Source organism: Rattus norvegicus, chromosome 3 (genome assembly GCF_021556685.1).
Source record: "Rattus norvegicus strain SHRSP/BbbUtx chromosome 3, alternate assembly SHRSP_T2T, whole genome shotgun sequence".
NCBI classification, from domain to species: Eukaryota; Metazoa; Chordata; class Mammalia; order Rodentia; family Muridae; genus Rattus; species Rattus norvegicus.
The window spans coordinates 150,375,830-150,400,011 of NC_141536.1; the positions used below are offsets into that span (position 1 = coordinate 150,375,830).

A 24,182-nucleotide genomic window follows, 5' to 3' on the forward strand; every position below is an offset into this window, starting at 1 on the left:
AACCCTCCTCACTTACTGGCACAACCCACAGGCATACTTAACCTTCTCCATTCCCATAAACTGGCCTCCCTCACTCACCATCCTCCTCAGTCTGAACCACCAACTCCTCACTCTCCATCCGGCCCTCAGGGTTGGACAGTAGCAGCCTCAGTCTGATGGTCATGAAGGGCCGCAGACCCCGCAGGGTATAGTGGGATGAGGTCTGGATCACCTCTTCGGCCTCATACTGCTGCTGGTTGAACACGTACTGGTACTGCACTGTGAGGTTGTAGCTGTGGCAGCGGGTCACTGCATAGCCAAAGGGCTCCCACTGCAGGGTCAGCTGTCGAGCCCGAATGTCCACAATCTCCACATTCTGAGGGCCATGCACAGGATCTGTAAAATACACACAAGATACAGGAGTTTTAAGGAGGCTGCAGGAAGAGGGTGGATGTTGTTGCTTCTTCCCCACGCTCTCCCGTGACTTTTGCCACCTGCAGTCTAATTAACAGGAAGGCTTTTTGAAATCAATGTCTTTTTCTTATTTAAGCACACATGTCTAAGAGAAAACAAAATACATAGGGTGGAAATTTGTCATATTTCCTTCATAATAAAGTATGTCAGCCATAAAAATATAAAATTCTTAGCTGAATGGTGATGGTGCACCTTTAATCCCAGAACTTGGGAGGTAGAGGCAAGTGTGTCTCTGAGTTCAAAGCCAGCCTGGCCTATAGAGAGAGTTACGAAACAGCCTGAACTACACAGAGAAGCCTGTCTCAAAAACTGATAGATAGATAGATAGATAGATAGATAGATAGATAGATAGATAGATAGATAGATAGATGGATGGATGGATGGATGGATGGATGGATGGATGGATGGATGGATGGGTTGGTGGGTGAGTGGATGGATGGGTGGGTGGGTGGGTGATTGGATGGATGGATAGATGGATGGATGGATGGATGGATGGATGGGGTTGGGCAGGCAGATGGACAGATAGACAGACAGACAGACATAAAATTTCTTAGTTTCTTAGGGCTTCACTAAAGTGCCACTGAGGATTATTTTGGGAGCTACGAGCTGCACAGGCTTCTGAAATGGGCTGCTGGAGTTCTCTCCTGCCTTCTGGCCTAACTCAGTTACAACCTTTCTCCCTGTAATTGAGGTTCCCCTCCTTTCCTCCTATCCAGCAGCACAACCTGGAACAGTGGTTACATCATGAGCAGATGTCCAACCTCCAATCCATCTGGATGATTACAACGGCCCATGAACTTGGCCTTTGGATTCAGCCCTCACTTTCACCTACAACGGGGCAGTATATCATTTCCTAACATTCTGCAGCAGTTCTTGGTCCTGTCCTGACCACATCCTCTGTGAACAACATCTTCCACTCCTCAGTATCGCAACACTGTCCCCAATCCCCCTTACTTACCAATCTTTGTCCCAGTCCCCCATATGTAGGAACAACCATGTCTTACTTCATAATCCGTGCATCGATATTTATGCCTTGCATGAGGTAAAGAGGCGACTTTTGTACAAAACTCATTAAAACAAGAATAGTGATGATAGAGGTCTGAATGGCATTTAATCCCATGCTACTTGAAGGCCATTATCAAGTTATGCCATGTCTTTGAGTCTACTTTTTATTTAATTTGTGAATCGGTGATAATAAGAGCTAACCCAACTGCAGGAGAGGGTAAAGCCGGATGAATTATCCGGAGCCATTAGAGGTGCACCTGGAACTTAATAAGCACGTCACATGTAATAGCTGGGGGTTTATTTGTTTTATAGCAATAGGAAGAGCAATAAGTATAATCATCCTTCAGATGCTATACACAACCCAAATGTCTTATAAACGGCAGTTCTGGGTAGAATCATTATGCACTCTGATAGACCAGGATACTGTCACCTCTCCAGGCCTTGAGTTCCCAGAGCTGTTAGAGTATCGCTGCCTCTCGACCAAGGCACCAACAGGAATGACTATCAGTGAGGGCTTTTGATGCTTAGCTGAGGCCCCTTGTTTACCACGATGTGGGAAGTGTAGCTATATAATTGAGCTTTGCCAAGGAGCACATTTTATAATGGTGTCAGAGAGGAGGAGGAGGCATCCCCAAACTGTGCACATAGGTGGCTCTGGCCTCTTTTCAAGTGAGGAACTGGCCTTCTTACAGCTCCACTATCCATGGTGCAGGGTCTTTTGTGCAAAAGAAAGAATCCCGGAAGCAAGTGTGACTTTGCAAAAGTGACATTGGACGAGTTGCTCAGAGCCTGTTATGCTGAATCTATGTACAATGAAAGATCAACATGTGTGCAACTCATAGTTACGGGCTATGACCAGACATGGCCACTGTTACATAGCTAGGTGTCTCTGGGTGTCCCAGTCTGCAGTAAGTATAGGGGTACAGGCATAGTGATGGAGAAGACTTCCTGTCTGGCAAATGTTAGCATCGCCTCTACCCTTTGTCCAGCAGTGATTTTTCTATCTGTAGAGATTCCAGAAGTCTGTTGGTATATACACCCGAGTAGAACCTTTCCAACATCCTTCCACTGGGAACTTCTTCAAAACCAATACTCCAAACCCAGGGAGATAGTCATCTCCTGGGGCCCTCTCCTTCTCTCATTAGGAAGTTAGAGTACAGATATTTAATACTCAGTTAAGGCTACGGACACATTTTTGTTAAACATCTTAAATATACTCCATGTGGAATATGAGTTTTGAGATGTCCAGTATGGCCCAAAAGCACAAATAAAGCACCATCAATGGAACACCATCCAGGAAGTACTTGTTTTACTTCCGGTAACATGACACTGGGAGGGAGGGCCTGTCTCATTTGACAAATTGAGGGTTACAGATGTCTAGGAGTTTGTATAAAGTAAAAAGTCTAGCAAGTGACCAAATGAAGCTTTGAATTGGTATAGCTCTGACTCCATATCTAGCTTGCTTAAGGAGGTTTAAAAAAAAAAAGGTCTGGAACAGAGACATTGAAGGGATGGCTGCTGGGCTTGATAAATGGCAAAACTCCCAAGGAGGCATCTGAAGAACCCTCTCTAGAGCAAGCCAAAGTTCCAAGGGATGGAATGATTGTCTTCGGGCCACACAGGGAGAGGCAGGGCTGAGATTCACAGTCTGAGAAAGTCCCAACCCTTTTTCTTTCTTATGATACCATTGGAAGCTGAGGTCAGACTAGGAGCATGAACATGAGATAGGCCACAGACATCAGGAATTTGGGAGCGACCTAAAGAAATCCTATGGAAAAACAAAAATTGTAACACAAAAATTGCTTTGCTCTTAGGAGCCTTGGACCTGCCCCCAAAGGGACAAAGTTGGGACTTAATGCTAAGCTGAACATTGGCCTAGCTCCAATCCCCACTCTCTATTTTTTGCAACCTAATTGTGCAGAAACACATGTAAACACCTTCATCTCTCTCTCAGAAGTAGACTTACCCCAAGGCCTCCCCTCTTTTCTCGGGCACAAGAGAAGCTGGAACCCTGTCCCCCAGCAAAGAGCATCCCTACATGAAGGAATACTGGGGCATAGGCAGAGCCCCTGGCTCTCCAAAGCATGCATGATTGAGTTAGAGCATGGCTTACAGCCAGACTCTGGCACTCAGTAGCTAAGTGACCTTGGCCAAGGGCACTTCATCTCTGTGCCTCCATCTCCTCATCTATAAAGTGGAAATTACTGCACTAATCTCAGAGGGCTGTTAATGAGCATAAAATGAACTGTAAAGAGAGAAAATTGCCTTTCCTTAACAGTGAGGATTCCTCTTACACAGAACTGCCTTTCTTGGAGAAACGCCCTAAGAAGCCCTTAAACAGTTTTTGTGTCTTTCTTCTTTAGAATTCAGTACATGGATACAATAAAATATCATATCTAGTCCCATTTCCCTTCCTATCTTCCCCAAGTCCCCCAAACCCAGAATAACCCCTTTCCAAAGGTCATGCCTATTTTTTTGTTATTGTTTAGAAATCAAGTTCAGCCATTGCTAACCATATATATATGCAAGAGCGCTTTAAGAATGGAAGCTGCATTCTCAGGAATTGCAGCCCTACTAAGTGTCCACAGGAGGATAAATACCAAGGTCTGGGATGGGGATGAATAAAGTAGGAAAGGCAGGGAAGTAGTTAAAGTAGTAAAATGTTGGGGATACCCACAAATATAACTGTTCCCCACATGACTCCTTGACCTTTAACATGGTCTTCAGTGATCACAAACATACTTACTAAGACAGAACTCCGAGCAAAACTGAGACAAGCATGCATGCATGCACACTTTGGTCAAATAAGATTCTCACAGGATCGTAGAGACCAGGAAAACAGACCTATATACTACATATGTGAAGGGTCTCTACTTGCCTATATACTACACAGACCTTGAGAGATCATTCTTAGAGGTTTCCCAGACTATGGAAATTAAGAGACTCAGGAAATCTCAGTTCAAATGCAATAAGTTTGGGTTCTAGTGACCCGCTGGGTAAGATACATATGGATGAAAGTGTCTCGTGACTGTGGTCACCCACATTCTGGGAAGCAGACATTGCGACTATTTGGCAGGATCTCAGGGCTAGGTAGTGCCCTTAGCATCTGCCTTTGGGAAGAGCTCTATGGTATATGTCACTAAAGCTCCGTGAAAGGAATGCAGCCATAACTACATGCACTGCTGTCGGTCACACTTAGCATTTGTCACGCTGCCCAGGAACTGCTTGTTTATACATTTGCCTCCCAGATTGCCAGGGACTATTTTCTGTTTGTCTAGCATCTCTAGGCTCTGTCAACCGGACTTCCTAAGAGATGACCAGATGGTGATTTGTTCTAGGAAACTGAGCTCCGGTCACTTGTTTCCACACCCCCCTCCCCCCTTCGTTCACACAGGAGCATCAGCAGGATCTCTGAGGCACATATTTCTTTTTTCTTTTTATTTCAAACACAGAGATGTCCTGTCATCTTACATAAGAGACAGTAGTTTCCAGAATGTGTAACGGGAACACTCATGCTTTCAGTGGGATGACCCCACCTCTACCCCCAATAAGCCTCACTGGTCAAACTAAGATTCTGCTTCCATAATTGCCTTCTGTGGGCCAGGTCCTGGGTTTACATTTGGCCTGGTGCAAACAAGGAGGAAAAATTGCTGAGAAAGTCTTGTGTGTGCAGTAGAGATTGGTTTGTTGAATTTATATCCCCCGTGTAAACACATCCAAGCCTACAGCCTCTGGTCTCTGCCTCTAGATAAGGCCCTGGCCATGTGACCTTCTTCAGTAACAGCCTACAGGCCAAGAAGACAACAGACAGCACAGAGCTGCTGGCTTGTCTGAGCAGCTGAAATTTATCCTCTCATGGAATATCCAAGTGTCTCTCATCCTAACACCTTCCCAGTGCAGCAATGGGCCTTGTCCTTAGACCCATATTGGCTCTTGTCAGACACTTTTTCCCAGTGCCCACTCATCCCCTGATCTTTCTGATCATGTTTCATGTCATAGATACCCTAGAACTTCAGGTCCCCATAGCTACAAACTCATTGCAGGACCTATGAGAACTACTTTCCTCAGTTGTTCCTTCTCGTGAGCACTGCTGGGGCAAAGAATGGGGGGATAAGGACCAGAGAGATCTTAAATTTGAGGTTTGAGGTCTCCACACAAATTTTCGCAGGTCTTTTAGGAAAGGAAGAGTCTGATCAAAGGAGAATGGAAACAAGCCACAGGTCTCTACATATCATCAGAGAGAGGGGAGTAGGAGGGAAGGAGGAAGGGAGGGGGAGGGAGGGAAGGAGAGGGGAGAAGAGGGGGGGAAGGGAGGGAGGAAGAGAGAGAGAGAGAGAGAGAGAGAGAGTGCACGCTCAGGTGTGTGCATGTGTGCGTGTGTGTAAATATCCTAGGAAGCTGGTTTAGAACAGAATTGCATTCACAGGGCCTCAGTCTGTTAGGCTGAACCCCTGGAGAAAGCCAAAGTTATCATAGAGTTGGATTGAGTAAACCTGGTTATCTTCAGCTGTTAAGTTGACACAGCCCTGAATCATCTGGGGGACCCTCAAATGAGAGACTGCCAAGATCAGATTGGAGTTTCTATGTCTATAAGGGACTGCTTTGATGGCATGGGAGGGTCTAGCCCACAGTGGGTAGCATTATGCTTAGGCAAGTGGATCTGTGCATAAGAGTGAGGGATATGGAACTAGAAGAGGCCATCTCCTGTAGACAGGCGGGAACTCTAGTAGAGCAATTGTTTCACCATCCCTCCCACAAAACTTTTGACCCAAATTTTTTCCTGTCTACAAGAAATGCAGGGACAGGGGATGGAACAGAGACTGGGGGAATGACCAATAAATAACCGGCCCAACATGAGACCCATCTCATGGCCAAAAACCAATTCTTGAGACTATTAGTGATGCTGTAATGCTTGCAGACAGGAGTCTAGCATGGCTGTCCTGTGAAAGGCTCCACTCAGCAGCTGACTCAGATACAGACACCTGCAGCCAAGCAGTGGATGAAGCCTCGAACTCTTATGGAAGAAGAGGAGGAAGGACTGTAGGATCAGAAGGGGATAAGAACTCCACAGAAAGACCAACAGAATCAAGGAACCTGGGCCTTTGTGGCTCCTAGAGACTGAACCACCAACTGAAGAGCATGCACTGCAAGACCTAGGCCTCCCCACGCATATGTAGCAGATGCACAGCTTGGTCTTTATGTGGGTCCCAAGCCACTGGAGCAGAGGCAATCCCAAAAGCTGTTGCCTGACTCTGGGGTATGCTCTTCTATCTGGGCTGCCTTTTCTGGCCTCAGTGGGAAAGAATATACCTAGCCCTACAGAGATGTGTGAGATTTGGGGATTACACAGGGGTGGGGGTGGGGGAGCAGCCTCTCAGAGGAGAAGGGGGTGGGGGATAGGGGATAGGGGAAGATTCTGGGAGGGGGTGACCAGGAGAAGGGCAATGAGTGGGATGTAAAGTGAATAAATAAAAAATACAAATAAAAATAGAAAAAAATAAATGAGTGTAAAGGCCAGCAAGTAGAGACCCTTCACATATTCTGTCTCCAAGTTCCTGCCTTGAGTTTATAACCTGACTTCTCTCAATGGTGGATTGCTACCTGAAATTATAAGCCAAGAAAACATGTTCCTCTCCAAGTTGCTTTTAGTCAGTGTTTTATGATAGCAAGGGAAAAGAAACTAGGAGGAGAGGTAAGACAACTAACATAGAATGTTGTGAGAAATCCAACTGGAACTGCTCCTGAGCAGTTCCTACAAATTGACCATGATTGAGTAAAAGCCTACAGCACACAGAATGACTTGCTTCAGAAGTGGATATTCTCTCATGGAGAACTAAAGTGACTCAGCCTGCAACGTACCAGAAGTTGGCTTCAGGTAACCCATCACGACACTTACATGTGTACGTGTGCATGTGTGCATGCATGTATGCATGTGATTGTGTGTGTGTGTGTGTGTGTGTGTGTGTGATTCACATTTTAAGAAACTATTGCCACCTCAGAATTGCAGTTTAGCCTTTCTTATCCCTACTGAAACCTTCTTATCCCAAATCCCTCTGCCTCTGTTTCTACTATTCACACCTCAAACCCTAATACTCCTACAGTGAAATGTGCCACACGCAGTCTTCGACAGCCCCTGCTTTTGTCTGTGTTGCTCTCTGTGTTTGGGATGCTGCCCATAGAGGCAAATCCCTAGGCAATATACTCAAAAACCATCACTTTCTGGAAACTTTCCCCCAAGAACTCCCATAGCCTATTGTGACTGCCCTGAATTATTGGTTGAACACACCTGGGTACTTTGGTCAACTTCTAGTTGACTTGCAGGAAGATTGTCTCAATGTTTGGTCACATGATAACTTGCTCATAGAGATGATAGCTAGGTTAGACAGGTAGATTAAATAGGTAGATATGTAGATCCAAAAAGCCCATAAAGTAGGAGCTCAAGAGCATAATGAAGCCCTAATGCAATAAGGAGATAAGCAGTAAGCAACAGGTATACCAGAAGTCTCCAATTTTAAGGTCAATCATGTGGTTAAGACAGATTTTATTTTTCTATGGACTTGGCCTCTATTTCCTTTGTCAAAGGCAATAGCTGTAGAATCACGTAATGACCTTAATCAAAGCAGAACATCTTATTAAAGAAAGAAACAGAAAATCTGATTTCCAATTCACGAATTGACCATGTGTTCATCATTGCATGTAGAGTTGGCTGGGGCACATGTACTGTTCAAAGTTGAACCTAAATTGAGATAATTTGGGGCATGGGGCTGAAAATGTGGAGGTGGATAGCTTGTATGTAAAATTAATTTTGTATCCATTTGGAGATGCAATTTGAGTTCTCTTCAAATTAAATTGCACTGGAGTTCTGGGCAGCTGCAAACATTATTGCCAACATAATTTGACTGTGCAAGAGCAGTAATACGTTGACAGATAGTTCAATGTGGCCATTAATTTGCAATTTCTGCATGGAAATGATACGTGGAAAGGGGGGTGTGTAAAAGGTAAAAAGACCAAAAGTCAAACCCATCTTCTTTCCAGCACCATTCACTTCTTTACTAACTTTTATTGCTGTAGATGTTTGGTGGCTAGGAATTTGTTGACCATGACCACACAGACATCATGTGATGACAGCCGCCGGCACAATAATCATCAGAAGCTGGAGCATGTCCGCTGAGGAGGTAGAGTGTTGGCCTCCCTCTTGTAGCCATGTCCTGGGGGGAGATAATTGATTTGGAATCTCATCAGATTCCTCAGTTAAACGGTATGTATTGATCATGAAGGCACCACGGCATGGTATTGTCTCTGTAAGCACCTGACCCGGAAACAATTCCCTTCTCCTATCTATCCCTGTACCTCATCCTCCTATTTGGATGATAGATGTTGTGGTGGCTTGAATGGAGTAGCCCCTATAGACACATGTGTTTGAATGCTTGGCCCCTAGAAAGTGACACTATTAGGAGGTGTGGCCTTATTGGAGGAAGTGCGTCACCATTGGGGTGAGTTTTGAGCTCTCAGGAGCTCAAGCAGGACCTGGTGTCTGATTTTCTTCCTGTTGCCTGTGGATTCCAATGTAGAACTTTCAGCTTCTTTCAACACCATGCCAGTCTGCATGTCACCATGCTTCCCACCATGACAATAATGGGCTAATCCTCTGAACTGTAAGCTAGTCCCAATTAAATGCTTCTCTTACAAGAGATTCTATGGCTATGGTGTCTCTGAACAGCAATGGAAACCCTGCTTTTAAGGGCCATGAATGAATCCAGAAGTTAGTGTGTTCACTGTGTGTTTGACACAGTTGCATCTGCCAAGCCCAGAAGGAGGTGAGATGGGCAGACATTAAACTGAACTCATGGATATTAATACCATGAGCTAGCTCTTAACCTTATACCTACTTTAGGTGACTTCTGGGCTTGTGTTTTAACTAACTATAATTTATCATTATCAAATTTCCAAGGATGCCTCTTCAGAAATTACGTTATGTAGGTTTTAACGTCTATGAACATAACTTAGATCTCTGAGATGGAGAAGCCAGGCTTTAGGGATAAAGGTGAATGAGACAGTTTGTTGTCTTAATGAAGTTTTTCTAGCAGGGTAAAGCCATGACAGCCATAAAGGATAGAGCGGCAAAGCCTACTGTGTCTTCTACAGGAAATGCACTAGCCTCCTGGGAACAAAAAGCAGAAATGAATAGCTTCACTTTGGGAACTCACCTGAGCCAATTTGAACATGAGTCCTGCACAACCCTGACATTCTTTTTCATAGAAACCAAAGCCACCAAGGAAATGTGAGGTGAGTTCAGGTTAATGATTCCCCCATAACTGCGTTATTAGGTTATAATGAGAGCAAGTCTTGATCCCAATTCTATTTCACAGATGAACATTTATTATATGAACATGTATTAGCCAGCAAGCACAAAATAGGTCAGCCTGTTCCATATGGCCCAGTGAAGGCCCAGAAATCTGTCCTTTAATGCAATTTGCTTACCATTTTGTATGAAAGGATCATTTGAGGCAGATGGGATAGAATTCTAAGTGGAAAAGCAGTTTACTTGTGTGTAAGAGACCAGATAGCAATATTTCAGATTCTGAAGGTCTAGTGGTTTCTGCTGTGTCTGTTTATACCTGTGTTTATGATGGCAGTTGGCCAGACAACCCATGTATAATGGGTATGCCTCTGCTTCCATAACACCTTGTCTAGCTCAGGCACTCAAGGCTGGGGGCTTTTCACTTGATTATTCTATGTAAGGGTCAATACATGTGATCCTGTAAGTCTCCTAGTCATATGACTCTTCAAGAGTCATAGCAGGGGCCTTGGCTTAAGTTTACAAGGCAGAGATCTTGTTTTTCCACTGTGTTAGTCTGAAGACTGTTTTAAAAAATACTTGGGAGCTAAGAGTGTGACACAGAGTTAAAATGCTTGCCTAGACCACATAATGTTCTGCATTCTATCTCCAGTGCTCGAATAAAATAAACAAAAAACTTGAATAGCCTACATATTTCGAATAACTTCAGTCTCACAATTTATAATAATTATTAAGCTAGTCAAGAGGCTCCAGACTGCAACCAATTTCTGATACTGATTATTGCAAAATGGTAGTTAATTACCAAGACATATGTCAGAAACCTCTGTGGTATTGAGGGTTTTCTTTAAGGCTTAGATTCCTTGGCCTAAACACTTGTATCATCCTGAGTAGAAGGCTCTTGGTCTTGGCTGGTGGGCTCCCCCTTCTGGATTAAACTTCGCTTATCTATAAAACACTCATCATGTTCCAGCGGGCACAGGCTCACATATTTGAGAGTAGATGAGCAACAGTTTAACATAGAGTCCAGATGTCAAGAGCATTGTTAGAGGGAAGGGCCCTTGAGCATAGGATAGAGGCACATTAACAGGTAAATGGGAAGGTGTGTTGGCAGTGTGACTGAGAGAAGTCAGGGCGGGTAACTGCTAAAGCCTAAGCACAGGAGAGACAGTGTTTAATGTCTGAGGAAGGAAAGCAAGTGGGAAAACGACCATTGAGATGCTGAGGTAAGGACAGGGCAGTAGAGTAGTCATTCCCACCTCCTACCAAACAGGTGGCCCCTGGGCAGTGGTGTGCTATAGCAAGTTGCATGCCTTGGCTCTTCCTACCACCCCTGACAAGGAATGATAGTGACAGCCAAAATAGTTATGACAGTGAGGTAACAGTATTCTTTGCTCAAAAATACTGTATCAGACAAATGGGTAGCACATCACTTCATAATGAGCACTGTAGAGAGAGCCAAGCAGGGACTTTGTGCTGCACAAAAGCCTATAATTTTATTTCTTTGTTTTAGGTCCTCTTTAGCCTTCTCTCCATTTGTTTAAAAGTTTTCCTTCTCTCTGGGACTCAGTTTAAAATATCTACATAGCAACGAGGTGGCAGGTGAGGTGCTGGGGACACAGTCTTTAAAACATGTGACAGGTTCTCTGATGTCTTTCAGATGAAACCTTGGCAGGGCACACTCAGATAACCACAGTGGCAATTAAACATTGACCCGACCAACTTACATGCTAAAGAAACTACTATGCATTCTGATATAACAAAATAGCAATTGCTTTTAAGAAACCATCTGAGAGGTCGGCTGGATCGAACACCAAGCAACCTGTACTAGTTACAGAGGGTGGTTATACACAGATGTGGTGTTGACAAAGAGTTGTCCATCTTCTCTCTTCTATTCAGCCCATTCTCCTTCAGCCTCTATTCAACTCTGGACCTTAGTTTAAAGATCAGGAACTCTGGTCCCAATCCATGACCCCATGCTATCACTGAATTTGATTGGGATGTATGAAAGCGTATAATCATGGCTGGTCCATTTCTATCCCATAAGACCAGAGGGAAACAAGAGTCAGATATAACCAGTCTCAAGGGGTGACTGAGGACTGTAGACTGTGGGCTCTGAAACAGCTATTAAAACATCATTTCTTGGCTCTAGGTACTGTTTTATTTTGGTTTTGGTTTTGTTTGTTTGTGGGTTTTATTGAGACATCATCTCAGACATTCCAGGCTGGCCTTGAATTTTCTATGTAGTTGAGGATGACCTTGAATCAAGACTGCTGGGATTCCAAGTGGCACTACCATGCTAGACTCCAAACACTCTTTTGGTAAACCACTTCATAGAGTCTGCAGTTGGTGGGATTGCAAGCTGGTACAACCACTCTGGAAATCAGTCTGGCAGTTCCTCAGAAAATTGGACCTAGTACTACCTGAGGACCCAGCTATACCACTCTTGGGCATACATCCTGTTCCAATATATAACAAGGACGCATGCTCCACTATGTTCACAGGAACCTTATTTATAATAGCCAGAAGCTGGAAAGAACCCATATGTCCTTCAACAGAGGAATGAATACAGAAAATGTGGTACATTTACACAATGAATTACCACTCAGCTATTAAAAACAATGACTACATGAAATTCTTAGGCAAATGAACGGAACTAGAGAATATCCTGAGTGAGGTAACCCAGTCACAGAACATACATGGTATGCACTCACTCGTAAATGAATATTAGCCCAAAAGCTTGGAATACCTAAGAAAAAATTTACAGATCATATGAAGCTCAAGAAGAAGGAAGACCAAAATGTGGATGCTTCATTCCTTCTTTGAAGGGAGGACAAAATACTCACAGGAGGAAATACAGGGACAAAGAGTGGAACAGGGACGGAAGAAAAGGTCATCCCCTCCTGGGGATCCATCCCATATGCAGCCACCAAACCCAGTCACTATTGCTGATGTTTACTGACAGGAGCCAGATATGGGTGTCTCTTGAGAGGCTCTGCTAGAGCCCTACTGATACAGATGAGGATTCTTGAGGCTAACCATTGGACTGAGCATAAGGACCCCAAATGGATGAATTAGAATAAGGATTGAAGGAGCTGAAGGGATTTGCAATGGGAAGAACAACAATATCAACCAAACAAACCCCACTAGAGCTTACAGGGACTAAATCACCAACCAATGAGTACCCATGGAGGGATCCATGACTACAGCTGCATATGTAGCAGAGGATGGCATTGTCCAGCATCAACAGGAGGAAAAGCCCTTGGTCCTGTGAAGGCTTGTTTCCCCAGTGTAGGGGAATGCCAGGGCGTTGAGGTAGGAGTGGGTAGGTGGGAGTGGGAGCATCCTCATAGAAGCAGTGAGAGGGGATATGGGAGAGGAGAGAAATTTGAAATGCAAATACATAAAATATCCAAGAAAAATAAGATTAAAAAATAAATTTAAAAAAAAATCACATCTCTTCTTAACCACAGAGCTCAATGCTACTTTTGCCAACAGGTGGCATGAGAGGAAGCCCAGGGCCTGAGGAGGAAGAAGCTTCCTTGTGATTCCTATGAGTGCATACAAGCACCAGTCCTTTAACTGGAGGAGCATGTGTTAGAATATTTTGTCTAGTTTGCAGTTTCCCCAGTAGTTAAAAAACTAACTTCATAAAAATTATTTTTTCAATTAAAAAAAAAAAAAGGAGTGAGCTTTATGGTTGCACCAGCCAGAAAAACTCTCTTTGTTCCTGTCTGTTAGGATTTCATAATTTTAGCCTCTTCCCTTTCTTGCTGGTTCTAGCAATCACTGATTCCACAGTGATGTCATTTGTCTAATTGCCTCTTTTTACTGTTTCTGTTTTCCAGACCATTCTTCACATACAGTGACCCACAACTTCCCAAACTCTCCCAGTTCATGGTGCCCATGATGTTTTGGTAATTTGTTTTTGCACTTCCTAGCTAGTTCATGGAAAGCTCTAAGTACCTGCACCCTGGCATCCTCTAGAGATTTGAGAAAATGATACAGACCTGTCTTAGTCAAGGTTTCTACTGCTGTGCTGAGATACCATGACCAAAGCAACTCGGAGAGGAAAGGCTTTATTTGGCTTATGCTTCCATATGATAGTCCATCATTGAAGGAAGCCAGGACAGGAACTCAAATAGGACAGGACACTGGAGGCAAAAGCTGATACAGAGGCCATGGAGGCATGCTTCTTAGTGGCTTGGTCCTTGGGGCTTTCTCAGCCTGCTTTCTTATAGAACTCAGGACCACAATCCCAAGGATGGTAGGACGTGTAAGGGACTTGGTCCTCCTTCATCAATCACTAATTTAAAAAATATCCTACAGACTTGCTTACAGCGCTGTCTTATAGTGGCAGTTTCTTAATTGTGGCTCCCTCTTCTCAGATGACTTTAGCTTGTGTCAAGTTGACGTAAAACTAGCCAGCACACATATCAAAAAGAAAATGAATTGTTTTTCTCATAACCATCAGCACTCCTAATGAACATATTATATATTTTTTTGTGAGCAGCACCACACAGCTTCTCAACTGTGGGTTCAAAGCAGACACTGCCAGATCTGTTGCCAGCTCCAAGTTAATTTTTTATCCAACAGTTGCATTTCGTCAGAGACATGGCCCAGAGCCTGGCTTTGCAAAGATAAGATACTAGGGTAATGCATGCAGGCCACATAGTCTAGTGATCAAAATGGAGACCATCTTAGGTACACAGGTTGTGTGGTGTCTGTTTGATGCTGCTGCATTTTCTATATTTAGAAACAGCTTCTAAAGTCTTTAGGAGATCCTAGAGGTTCTTGGCGGCCTCAGCAAATGCACTGAGTACCGTGAAAGGTAAGAATACTAGCTAGGAACAAGCACCATGACTCCTTCCTAACTCCCCGAACCGACTAAATGGTCCATGGTCTTCATTTTCTACATCAGTGTCTCCTGGAGAATGAGTTCTCCATATCTAGAAATCTGGAAGTACAATTCATTGTGCTTCCCAGCTCTGCTTCAGATCCCTGACTCCCTTCTCCTTTCTATCTCCTCTACTGCTGAGCCCTAGCACAAGGTGCCCTGCCAGCCATGTCTCTCAACACATCGGATCTTCAAGAGCTCAGATACTGGGAAACATTCATCGGACACAGGTACAAGGCTGAAGTCTGAGAATAAAGCTTTAGAATGTTTAAAAATTACTTTGTGGCAGAGAAAAATCCAGTTGGAAAGAGAGAAGCAAATTTCTAAATTACATGGTTTCAGATTCTAGAGAAAGAAAAGGAGATTTGGGGAGGGTGGGGGAAGAGAAGGCAAGCCTATAACATCTTTTAGGTTTTATTTCAACTCACCCTTAATCCATACCAGTCTCCGTGTCCACTGTTTAAAAGAAGAAAAGAAAGAAAAAAGAAGAGGGAGGCTGGAGAGAAACAAAGCAAACACTTTTGATGGTCAAAAGCCAACTCATGCTGCTTCCAGGTGAGTTGTTAAACATTCTGAACATTTTAATTCTCCGAGCTGTGAATAATGCCAGCAGCGGAATAGGGAAAGTCTTCAATATAGCTACTGCTGTCACTATTTAAGAAACCCTGTTGTAGATCAAATCACGTCTAGACTATGGACAACAAGCAGAAGTCAAAGCTCCTAATTGGACTTTGATGGTCCCTCTCCAAGTGCTACTTTTCCTTTCAGTTAGAGAGTCTGGCTTTTATATTCAGATCTGGGTTTTTGCAAAGCTCTGACAGCTCACAACTGAGAACTCCTCCACCCGGGGACACACTCTTGATCTCACAAGGAATTGCATTAATCTATAGACACTGTTCAGGACTGCTGGACCTTGACGAGCCCTGCTGTGTCAGCAGCCCCAGAAATGCCTACCAAGCTTTTTTTATGATGTCCAAAGCTTTATTCTGTGAAATGTACAAGAGTATCATTAAACTGAAGGAACATTTTCAAATAAAAACCACTGTCAGTTAAAGGGAGCCAATTCTCTGTCTGGTCTCACTTGGGACCTACCTAGCCAGAGATGGTGAAAATGAATGGGATGAAGGAAAACGATTTATGCCAGTGACTTCACAAGACACACAAAAGGGAATACAGGGGGTGTGTGGAGGAAGCTAGGGACATAGTAGCTCCATTAATTAGACACATTAGCCCCCCTAATGCCTCCTTGTTCATTTATGAAGCACTTTCTGGCCTGATTATGCATATTTCAGTGAAGGGGGTGAGAGAAAATGAACACACAGCATTTCCTGGCTGAAACTCCATTTATGGAGGCTAACCCTTTGCAGTGATCCAATGGCATGGTCTTACCATAGATCTTTATGTAAGCCATCAAACAAGAATCCATTTTCTATCAGAAATTCAAAGACGATCACATGGTGGTTTAACTGAGAATGGCCCCATAGGCCCATGTATCTAAATGCTTGGTCTCCAGTTAGTGGAACTGTTTGGGAAGGACTAGGAGTCATGGCCTTGCTGAAGTAGGTGTGGTCTTGTTGGAGGAGAAGTGGCCTTTAGGTTTTAAAAGCACATAGCAGGACCAGTGTCTCTCTCTGTCTGCCTACTCGTAGATCAGAAAGTAAAGCTCTCAGCCCCATGCTGCCTGCCTGCCTGCTGCTATGCTTCCTGCCATGGTGACCATGGACTAAGCCTCTGAAAGCGTCAGCAAGGCCCTAATTAAAAGCTTCCTTCTCTAAGAGTTGTCTTGGTTATGTTGGAGGGGAGCCTTGGAAGGTCAAGGCCAAGTTGAAAGTCCTTTCTGACCCTGCTCTTCTTGCTGCTTATTGGACCTCCATTTACACCAGGCTTTTCTCAGATGCTTTCCATTCTCACTCCTTCTCTCTCTTTCCCATCAAACCTCATTTCTGAACTGTTCAACCCTGAATACATAGGTTCGCCCCTTCCTACCTCCCATGGTTCCTGTGATGTCTGAATGAAGTTAAACACGCTTATTAGTATGTATTGACAGAGTGTAGTACTCTGTAATAAGCCATTGCTTTACAACCAGGAATTCATCTTTAAGTTCCTTACCTATCCTTGAATTGTCCAGACTGGGCTCAGCGAAGTCTGAGGTTTTAAACTGTTTTCAGCTTTGTCCTATTTATGCTGGATCCTGGCCTGAAGGAATAGAAGACCCCAGACCCTGTTCTTTCTTTGGTTGATTTGACAGAATTAAGTCCACCTCTGCACTTGTTTCGAAAGCTTCTTCATGTCTGTGAATACCGACTGTATCAGCCAAGGCACATTGCATGGGCAAACCCGATAGGGGTGGGCTGCTATCCAGACAGGATAGAATGACAAAGCACTATTGTCAACATTTGCTGAATGATCGTCCAGACCACCCAGATCAATACATGTCGATGCTGTGGTTACAGGGCCAGGCAGCATACCACACAGTCCAGGATTGGGAAGACAGTCTGGTTTTGCATCAGGTGTCTGGAAATTCCAAAGTTTCTGCTGAGACTAGGAGATGCAAGACAGTGGTTTCTCATACCTACCTGAACTAGGGTATGATGCTTCTTTGGGACAGAGGGACACAGCTGGGAAAGTTACTCTTGCTTTCTCAATGCTAAATTGAACCAGCTGAGCCCTCCAACCAACCGGCCGGGTTAGTCACTACTGCCCCCACCACCCGAATGCCTGTGTGGACCACACGTCCCCACAGATACTAAGATCCTCTGCCTCGATGCCAAATCTTCTGTGATTGGAAGTAAACAGTCCTTTCCATGTCATCTGGAACCTGCTACCTTCCGTGAGGAAATAAACTCTATGTGATTAGGTTAAGCAACTTGAGCTGGGCGGTTACCTCCAAGCAGCTAGTTGGACTCTTTGCATCAAAAGGTCCTTCAAAATCATTAGAAAAGAAGACTCAAGAGGGTTAAGTGCCTCCCTACTAGCACGGAAGATAAAGAAAACAATACAAGCCAAAGAGTGTAGGCGGCCTCCTTGAAAAAGGCAAGGACACTGATTCTCACCTAAAGTTGTCAATGGGAGCAGCCCTGAGGAACTATTTTGAACTTCTGACCATAAAAATAGACTGTGTGTAGTGACTCCTTATAACTACAGCAGAGCCCACACACTCCCCAAACACTGCTCTGTCTATTTCTGCACCTTTAGCTCCAGCTTCACCTTCCACTGCCTTTCCTCCACAGAAACGGCATTTCCACATATGTTCCCTTGCTTGAATAAACTTTAAGAAGAAATGCATGCAATCGATTAGCATGCGTGCATTTTAAATACACAAAGTGGAATATATTTGTGTTCCTTCCTCAATTTGCCGGTCAAGACTATTCCTTTGACATGCATGTATGCCCCTATGTGCCTTTAGTCAACCACTGCCAGCCACTGCATAGGATTTCAAAGTTGACATCCTTCCTGCTGGGTCAGTCTATTCTCCACTGAAGGATTCACCCCCTAGTTATGGCTACCATAAACCACGGTACAGGGGCCATCTACACTATATCCCTATATGGATCTGCACAGGCCTCTTTCCAGTGTATATGGTCCGAGGAGAAAAAGTATTATCTGATGATTAAGCCTAGCTGGACGAAGTGTTAACAGACGCCCTCAAACCCCAGTTGTGTGAGAATACAGCAACACACGTGACAATCAGTGACGCTGTCCAATTTTTGAAATCATTTGTCAGTCTGAATTGTAAGTATTATTCCCTTTAATTTTCTCTAATTCCAATAAGTTTATTTATTTATTTATTCATTCATTTATTAATGAATGGTTATTTTCATTTATTCATTTATTTATTAATGAAATGGTTCATTTTCTAGACAAGGTCTGTTTTAGTGTTTTGCTGCTCTAATGAGATACCATGACCAAGACAACTCACACAGGAGCTAATTGGTGGCTGGCTTACAGTTTCAGAGGTTTAGTCCACTACCATCATGGCAGGGAGCATGGCAGCACACAGACAGATATGGTGCTAGAGAAGTAGCTACAAGTTATATTACTGAAACCGATGTGGGATTATGAAATCTCGAAGCCCACTCCCAGTGACATACTTCCACTCAAAGGGCCATGTCTCCTAATCCTGCTAAGCAGTTCACCTCCTGGGACTAAACCTGGAAATATATAAGCCTATGGGAACAACTTCCATTTAAATCACCACAGGATGTCACTATGAAACCTTGTCTGTCTTGGTATTCTTCGTGTAGATCAGTCTGGCCGTGAACTCATAGAGGTCTGATTGCCCCTTACTCCCTGAATGTTCTACACCAAGCGTCATAATTTCTATAAAGTTCTGTTTAGTAAGCATGGAAATCAAAAACTTTCCTTCTGTTTCCTAAAGGCTTTTTAAAATAAAGCAATAAACTGGTGACACTATTTTGTTAAACGTTTGTCTCACGTAGCTAGCCATGTGATTTATATCACTTACGTCAAAGAAATGAATTATGCTATTATTGAGACAGAGACTGAGATAAATGTCCCATGTGTATGGTCAGTACTTTTGTAAATAGTGTTAGAGTCATTGGCTATATTTGGTTTCAGATACATTCTCTATACATCCACACATAAATTTGCCTACATTTCCTTATCTGGTATTTTATCTGAGTTTTGATTCAAGGTTCCAGCAACTTCATAAAAGGGACTAAATTGCCTTTGTTTCTCCTAGTTAAAAAAATAGTATTGTGTTAAAAGTTAAACCTCTTGCAACAATGTGTTAGAACTTACCACTTAACCACTCACATGAGCTCGGTGGCATTTTTGTTGTTGTTTATTTGGTCATTTTTTTTACAGTTGTTTTTGTTGTATTTTGTTTTGTTTTGAGACAGGGTCTATGTGGCTGTTGTTTTAGATGACAGCTGTTTTATGTTTTAAAGTTTCATATTTTATGACATGCATTTGAATCACATCCATTCATTACCACCTGCTTCCCGCTCCTCCTAGCGATCCCTACCTTAAACAGCCTCCTTTAGGTTCAAAGTGGCCCTGTAAAAAGCAGTGCTGGTGACAGAGTCCTAAATAGAGGAGCTCTGGCCAGGGAAACAGAAGACCAAAGGTAGGTTTTCTGTTTAACAGGAACTTCTTCCCTTAACATTCCCTCAGAGGTCAAGTACCTGGGGTGAGGGCATCTAGTTCTCATCAACAGAGCAGCCTCCATCGACTCAAAGCCCTCTACCCTGTAGACTGTCATGTAAAATCCACTTGCTTTTCTTCCACTATGCCCTCTTCTCTGCCTGAACCCTCAGTGCACACCTTGGAAGTTTGGTCCAGTTCGCTGGTTTCAACATGTCCTCACTTACTCCTCCCCAAACCTCATCTGTCTTGTCATTATTGATGGCGTTGTCCATAGGGCTAGCAATGAGCACATGGGTGTGTGGCCACCCCCTGGACTTGAGCACATGTGTATGTGACCATCCCCTGGAACTTGAGCACATGGGTGTGCGGCCATCCCCTGGGACTTGAGCACATGTGTATGTGACCATCCCCTGGAACTTGAGCACATGAGTGTGTGGCCATCCCCTGGGACTTGAGCAACCTAGCTGACAGTAGCCAGATCCCCAAAGAAGAAGGACTCCCCATTCCTCAGCATCCATCCTCTGATAGTAGCTCTTTGATAGCTGTGGGAACTGAAGACTGTGTCCCCATCCTCACTGAACCTTTTGACTGCCTTGATCTTGTGCCTTTTTGTTCAGGGCCTAGTGTTTTTGAGAGTTGCTTGGGTATCATTTTAATTTCTTTAATCCTATTGATCCACTGAATGGATCTTTGTCCTTATGCTGGGTTTGTCATTTTAAGTTCTCCTATAATTATATGCATTCAAAGTTCTTAGTTCAACAGCACAGGATTCATTATATTCTTACCTCAAAAATATTTGTGTTTACCACGTTTTTCTTTCATCAACTGGCTTTATTTTTCTTAGCATTCTTTTCAAAGAACTAAATTATATACATTTTTTTAAATTCTCTTCTATTCAGTTAGTATTTTCTTTGCTCATTTGGACTTATTCTGATATTCTTGAGATGAATGCTTAGCTCATTTTTAGCATTTAAAAATGATTACAGATTCATAAGAGGTGGCAAAGAACCATACAAGACTTCCCCGAGAATTGTAACCCAGCCTCTCTGACTGTTAATGTGTGTTATAAAATGCACACAGGAAATTATCACTATCCCAAGCCACAGGGTTAATTCAGACCTCACCTACACATCCTTGAACATGTTTGTGTTTGGTTTTATGTCATTTTAACCTGTGCACTATCCTGTGATGAGCACTACCATCAAACTACAGAAGCACACCACCATTAGACTCCTTTCTCACTGTGGCTTGCAGGTTTGGGATGGCTGCAAAGCTTCGAGTGCATTAGCAAAATGTAGCGCCTTTGAAGGTAATTGGATAGAGCTGTGTGAATGGGTGGTTTCTTATGAAGCATCTCAAGGTGAGTTCAGCCCTGCAGTCATGAGTAGAACCAGCATTTGTTCCCTTAGAGCAGGGGTTCTCAACCTGTGGGTTGCAACCACTTTGGCAAACCTCTAGCTCCAAAAATATTTGCATTATGATTCACAATGGTAGCAAAATTAGATATGAAGTAGCAATGAAATTAAATTTATGGCTGGGGGTCACCACCACACAGGGAATGTATTTAAGGGTGTCAGCATTAGGAAGGTCGAGAACCACAGCTCTGGAGGATGCACTGATAAGGCGCTGCCTTGGAGCAAAGAGTGAGCCCTGACTACCAGTACTATCTCCAGTTGTGGGAAACTTAAGTCTGAGGAATTATACGGTAGCAGCAGGAATTGACTAAGGTATTTTATACTACCGGATTGAAGTCTCTCCTCTCCCTGTCCCTGTCCCTTTCCCTCCCCCCTTCTCTCTTTCTCCCACTCCTCGCTTTGTTTGATTGAACCTCCTCCCAGCCACTAACCTGACTATCACCTTTATAACTGTAAGATTTGAAAAGAATTATATAAGTGAAATAACATGTAATAACTCAGAAAATTATTATTCCCTAGAGACTCAGCACGTTCTCACATATATAGACAGTTTGGTCCTTTTTATTGCTTAGTAGTACTCCATGGAGCCCCTGCCTTACATTTGTGGTTGTTTAATAATCCAGCCCTGAAAGGCATTTGGATAATTTCTAATCTGGGGTTACTATAGATAAAGTCAGGGTGGGTCCTCACATGCTAGCTTCTATGTGAACATGATGTCTCGTGTTTGTACAGTGAATGTCCAGGAGGACAAGCACTGGATTGAGAAACACGTTTTTTACCCTTATCAAATAAACAGACTACAGCTGGCCAGAGGACTCGGTGGGTAAGGACACTTGCTACCAAGTGTGATAATGTGAGTTTGACTGCCAGAACCTACCCTGTGGAAGGAGAAAAGTGACTTCTACAAGTTGTCCCTTGACCTCTATGGGCACTTGCATTGGCACACTCGGGTATACATGCAGACACAAGCAGACATGCATACATAAATACACAGACACACATAAATATACACACACACAGAACTGTAATTAAAAATTCAAAAACTAGAATAAACAAATGCACTAGCACCCAGAGAGGCCTCTAGAGACTATACTACCTTACATGCCTGTGGTAGTTTGACTAGCAATGGCCTCTATAGACACTTGCTTGAATACTTGGTCCACAGGGAGTGGTACTATTAGGAACTGTGGCCTTGTTACAGTAGGTATGCTTTGTTGGAGGAAGTGCATAATTAGAGAGCAGCCTTTGAGGTCTCAGAAACTCAAGTCCAGGCTCAGAGGCCCACTGTCTCTTCCTGCTCCCTGAGGATCAAGATGTAGAACTCTCAACTCCTTCTCCAGCATCATGTCTGCCTGGACACTGCCATGCTCTCTGCCATGATGATAATGGATCGGACCTCTTAACTGGAAGCCAGCTCCATTTAAATGTTTTTCTCTATAAGGGTTGCCTGTAGTCATGGTGTTTCTTGACAGCAATAGAAATCCTAAGACAACAATTTCCACCTCCAAGAAATGCATGAGAGGTTCAGGTTCTCTACCATGTCCTCATGAGCGTTTGACGTCATCACCACTTTTCTGTGAGCCATTCAGAGGGGCACATGGCTGTGCTTCAACAGTTGCTCTAGCTTTAGTTTACTGAGTAGCTGGTGATGTGGGACGTTTTCTCTGATGGTTTTCTTTTTCATGTATTTGCTTATTCCTTTTGCTATCTGTACTCACAGACCATTGCCTTTAGACCTCTGTTACCTGGTGGCTCACTTTAAAACTCATTCCCCTGTATGTGTGGCTTTGGATCTGTTCTACAAGTACAGACATTCTCTAATCCATCACCACTATTCACTCCATGATTTCTCGATGGCTTCCCTTTTACCTGAGTATAATTTAGCAGTATGTGATTTGGTTGTCAGAACCACAAGATCTTATAAAGTATCTTTTGGTTATTAATTTCCAATTTATTGTACTATTGTATTATTTATTGGAGAACCTGGTCTCTCTGACAAGGACTTTTTTTAAATTTAATTTTCTTTTATATAGGTTAATATACACTCTATGTGTGTGACAGGTCTGTGTGTGTTCAGATCATATCTCTGTTGTTTGGGTTTAGATTCCATCTATCATAATTACTCAACACTAACTGCTCAGCAGCTTACTATGATTGAGCTTAATAATTATGCTTTCCAGATCTTCAATGTCTTTGCACATTTTTCACCTACGTGATATTATTCTGTTTCACTAGATTTATCTCCCAGTCCAATCATTAAGTTGATTCCACCTCACATCATAACCATAAAAAACATCAGCCATAATTTGCAAACACCTGTCCATGCTGCACAAAGTTTTAAGTAGTACGTGTCAGGTATGTGGCTAAGCACTTTGTTCACAGCATATTAACTTATTATAGCTACAGGCCACAATGTTCTAGTTTACAGGCAAATTGGCTGAGGTTCTAGAAGCACAGTGACTGTGTCATACAGCTGGGAACCAGCACAGCAGACATTTAAGGTGATAAATGTGTGTGTGTGTGTGTGTGTGTGTGTGTGTGTGTGTGTGTGTACGTATGTGTGTATACATATATATACACATATACATCATACATTATATATGTATGTGTGTATACATATATACACATACACATCATACTATATATATTCATATATATATATATTACTTTTAATGACTACAGGACTGAATTTACTCATCCATGAAATGAAGAGAGTGTTGAAGGATCTGAGGGGTGTTCAATTTAGGTAAAGAAATCCATCATTTTCATCATCTGCAATACATCCATTCTCTTTCTCTTTAAGTCCTATATGTCCATAATCTTATTCATCATCATAGCATCTCATAAGGTAAGTATTGAGCTTTTCATATCACAGATGGCCAAATAAAAGCTCAGAGTGGTACACAGCTAGGAGATGAACTTGGTGATCATAATCCAAGTCCTATGGTACTGATCACAACACCGGACTAAGTCTACCACGCTAAAATGCAAAATTCCCACTATACTT

General features: G+C 43.1%; 1 protein-coding gene across 16 annotated transcripts in view; it reads right to left on the reverse strand.

The window, feature by feature from the left end:
- The window catches only part of Ptprt (protein tyrosine phosphatase, receptor type, T), a 1,095,890-nt gene that overhangs the window by 392,687 nt on the left and 679,021 nt on the right, over positions 1-24,182 (reverse strand). For 15 of the 16 annotated variants that reach the window (NM_001402009.2, XM_087653463.1, XM_087653459.1 and 12 more), the window contains 1 exon segment: positions 79-375. In NM_001402009.2, coding sequence (NP_001388938.1) covers positions 79-375 — 297 coding nt within the window. 16 annotated transcript variants of the gene reach the window in all.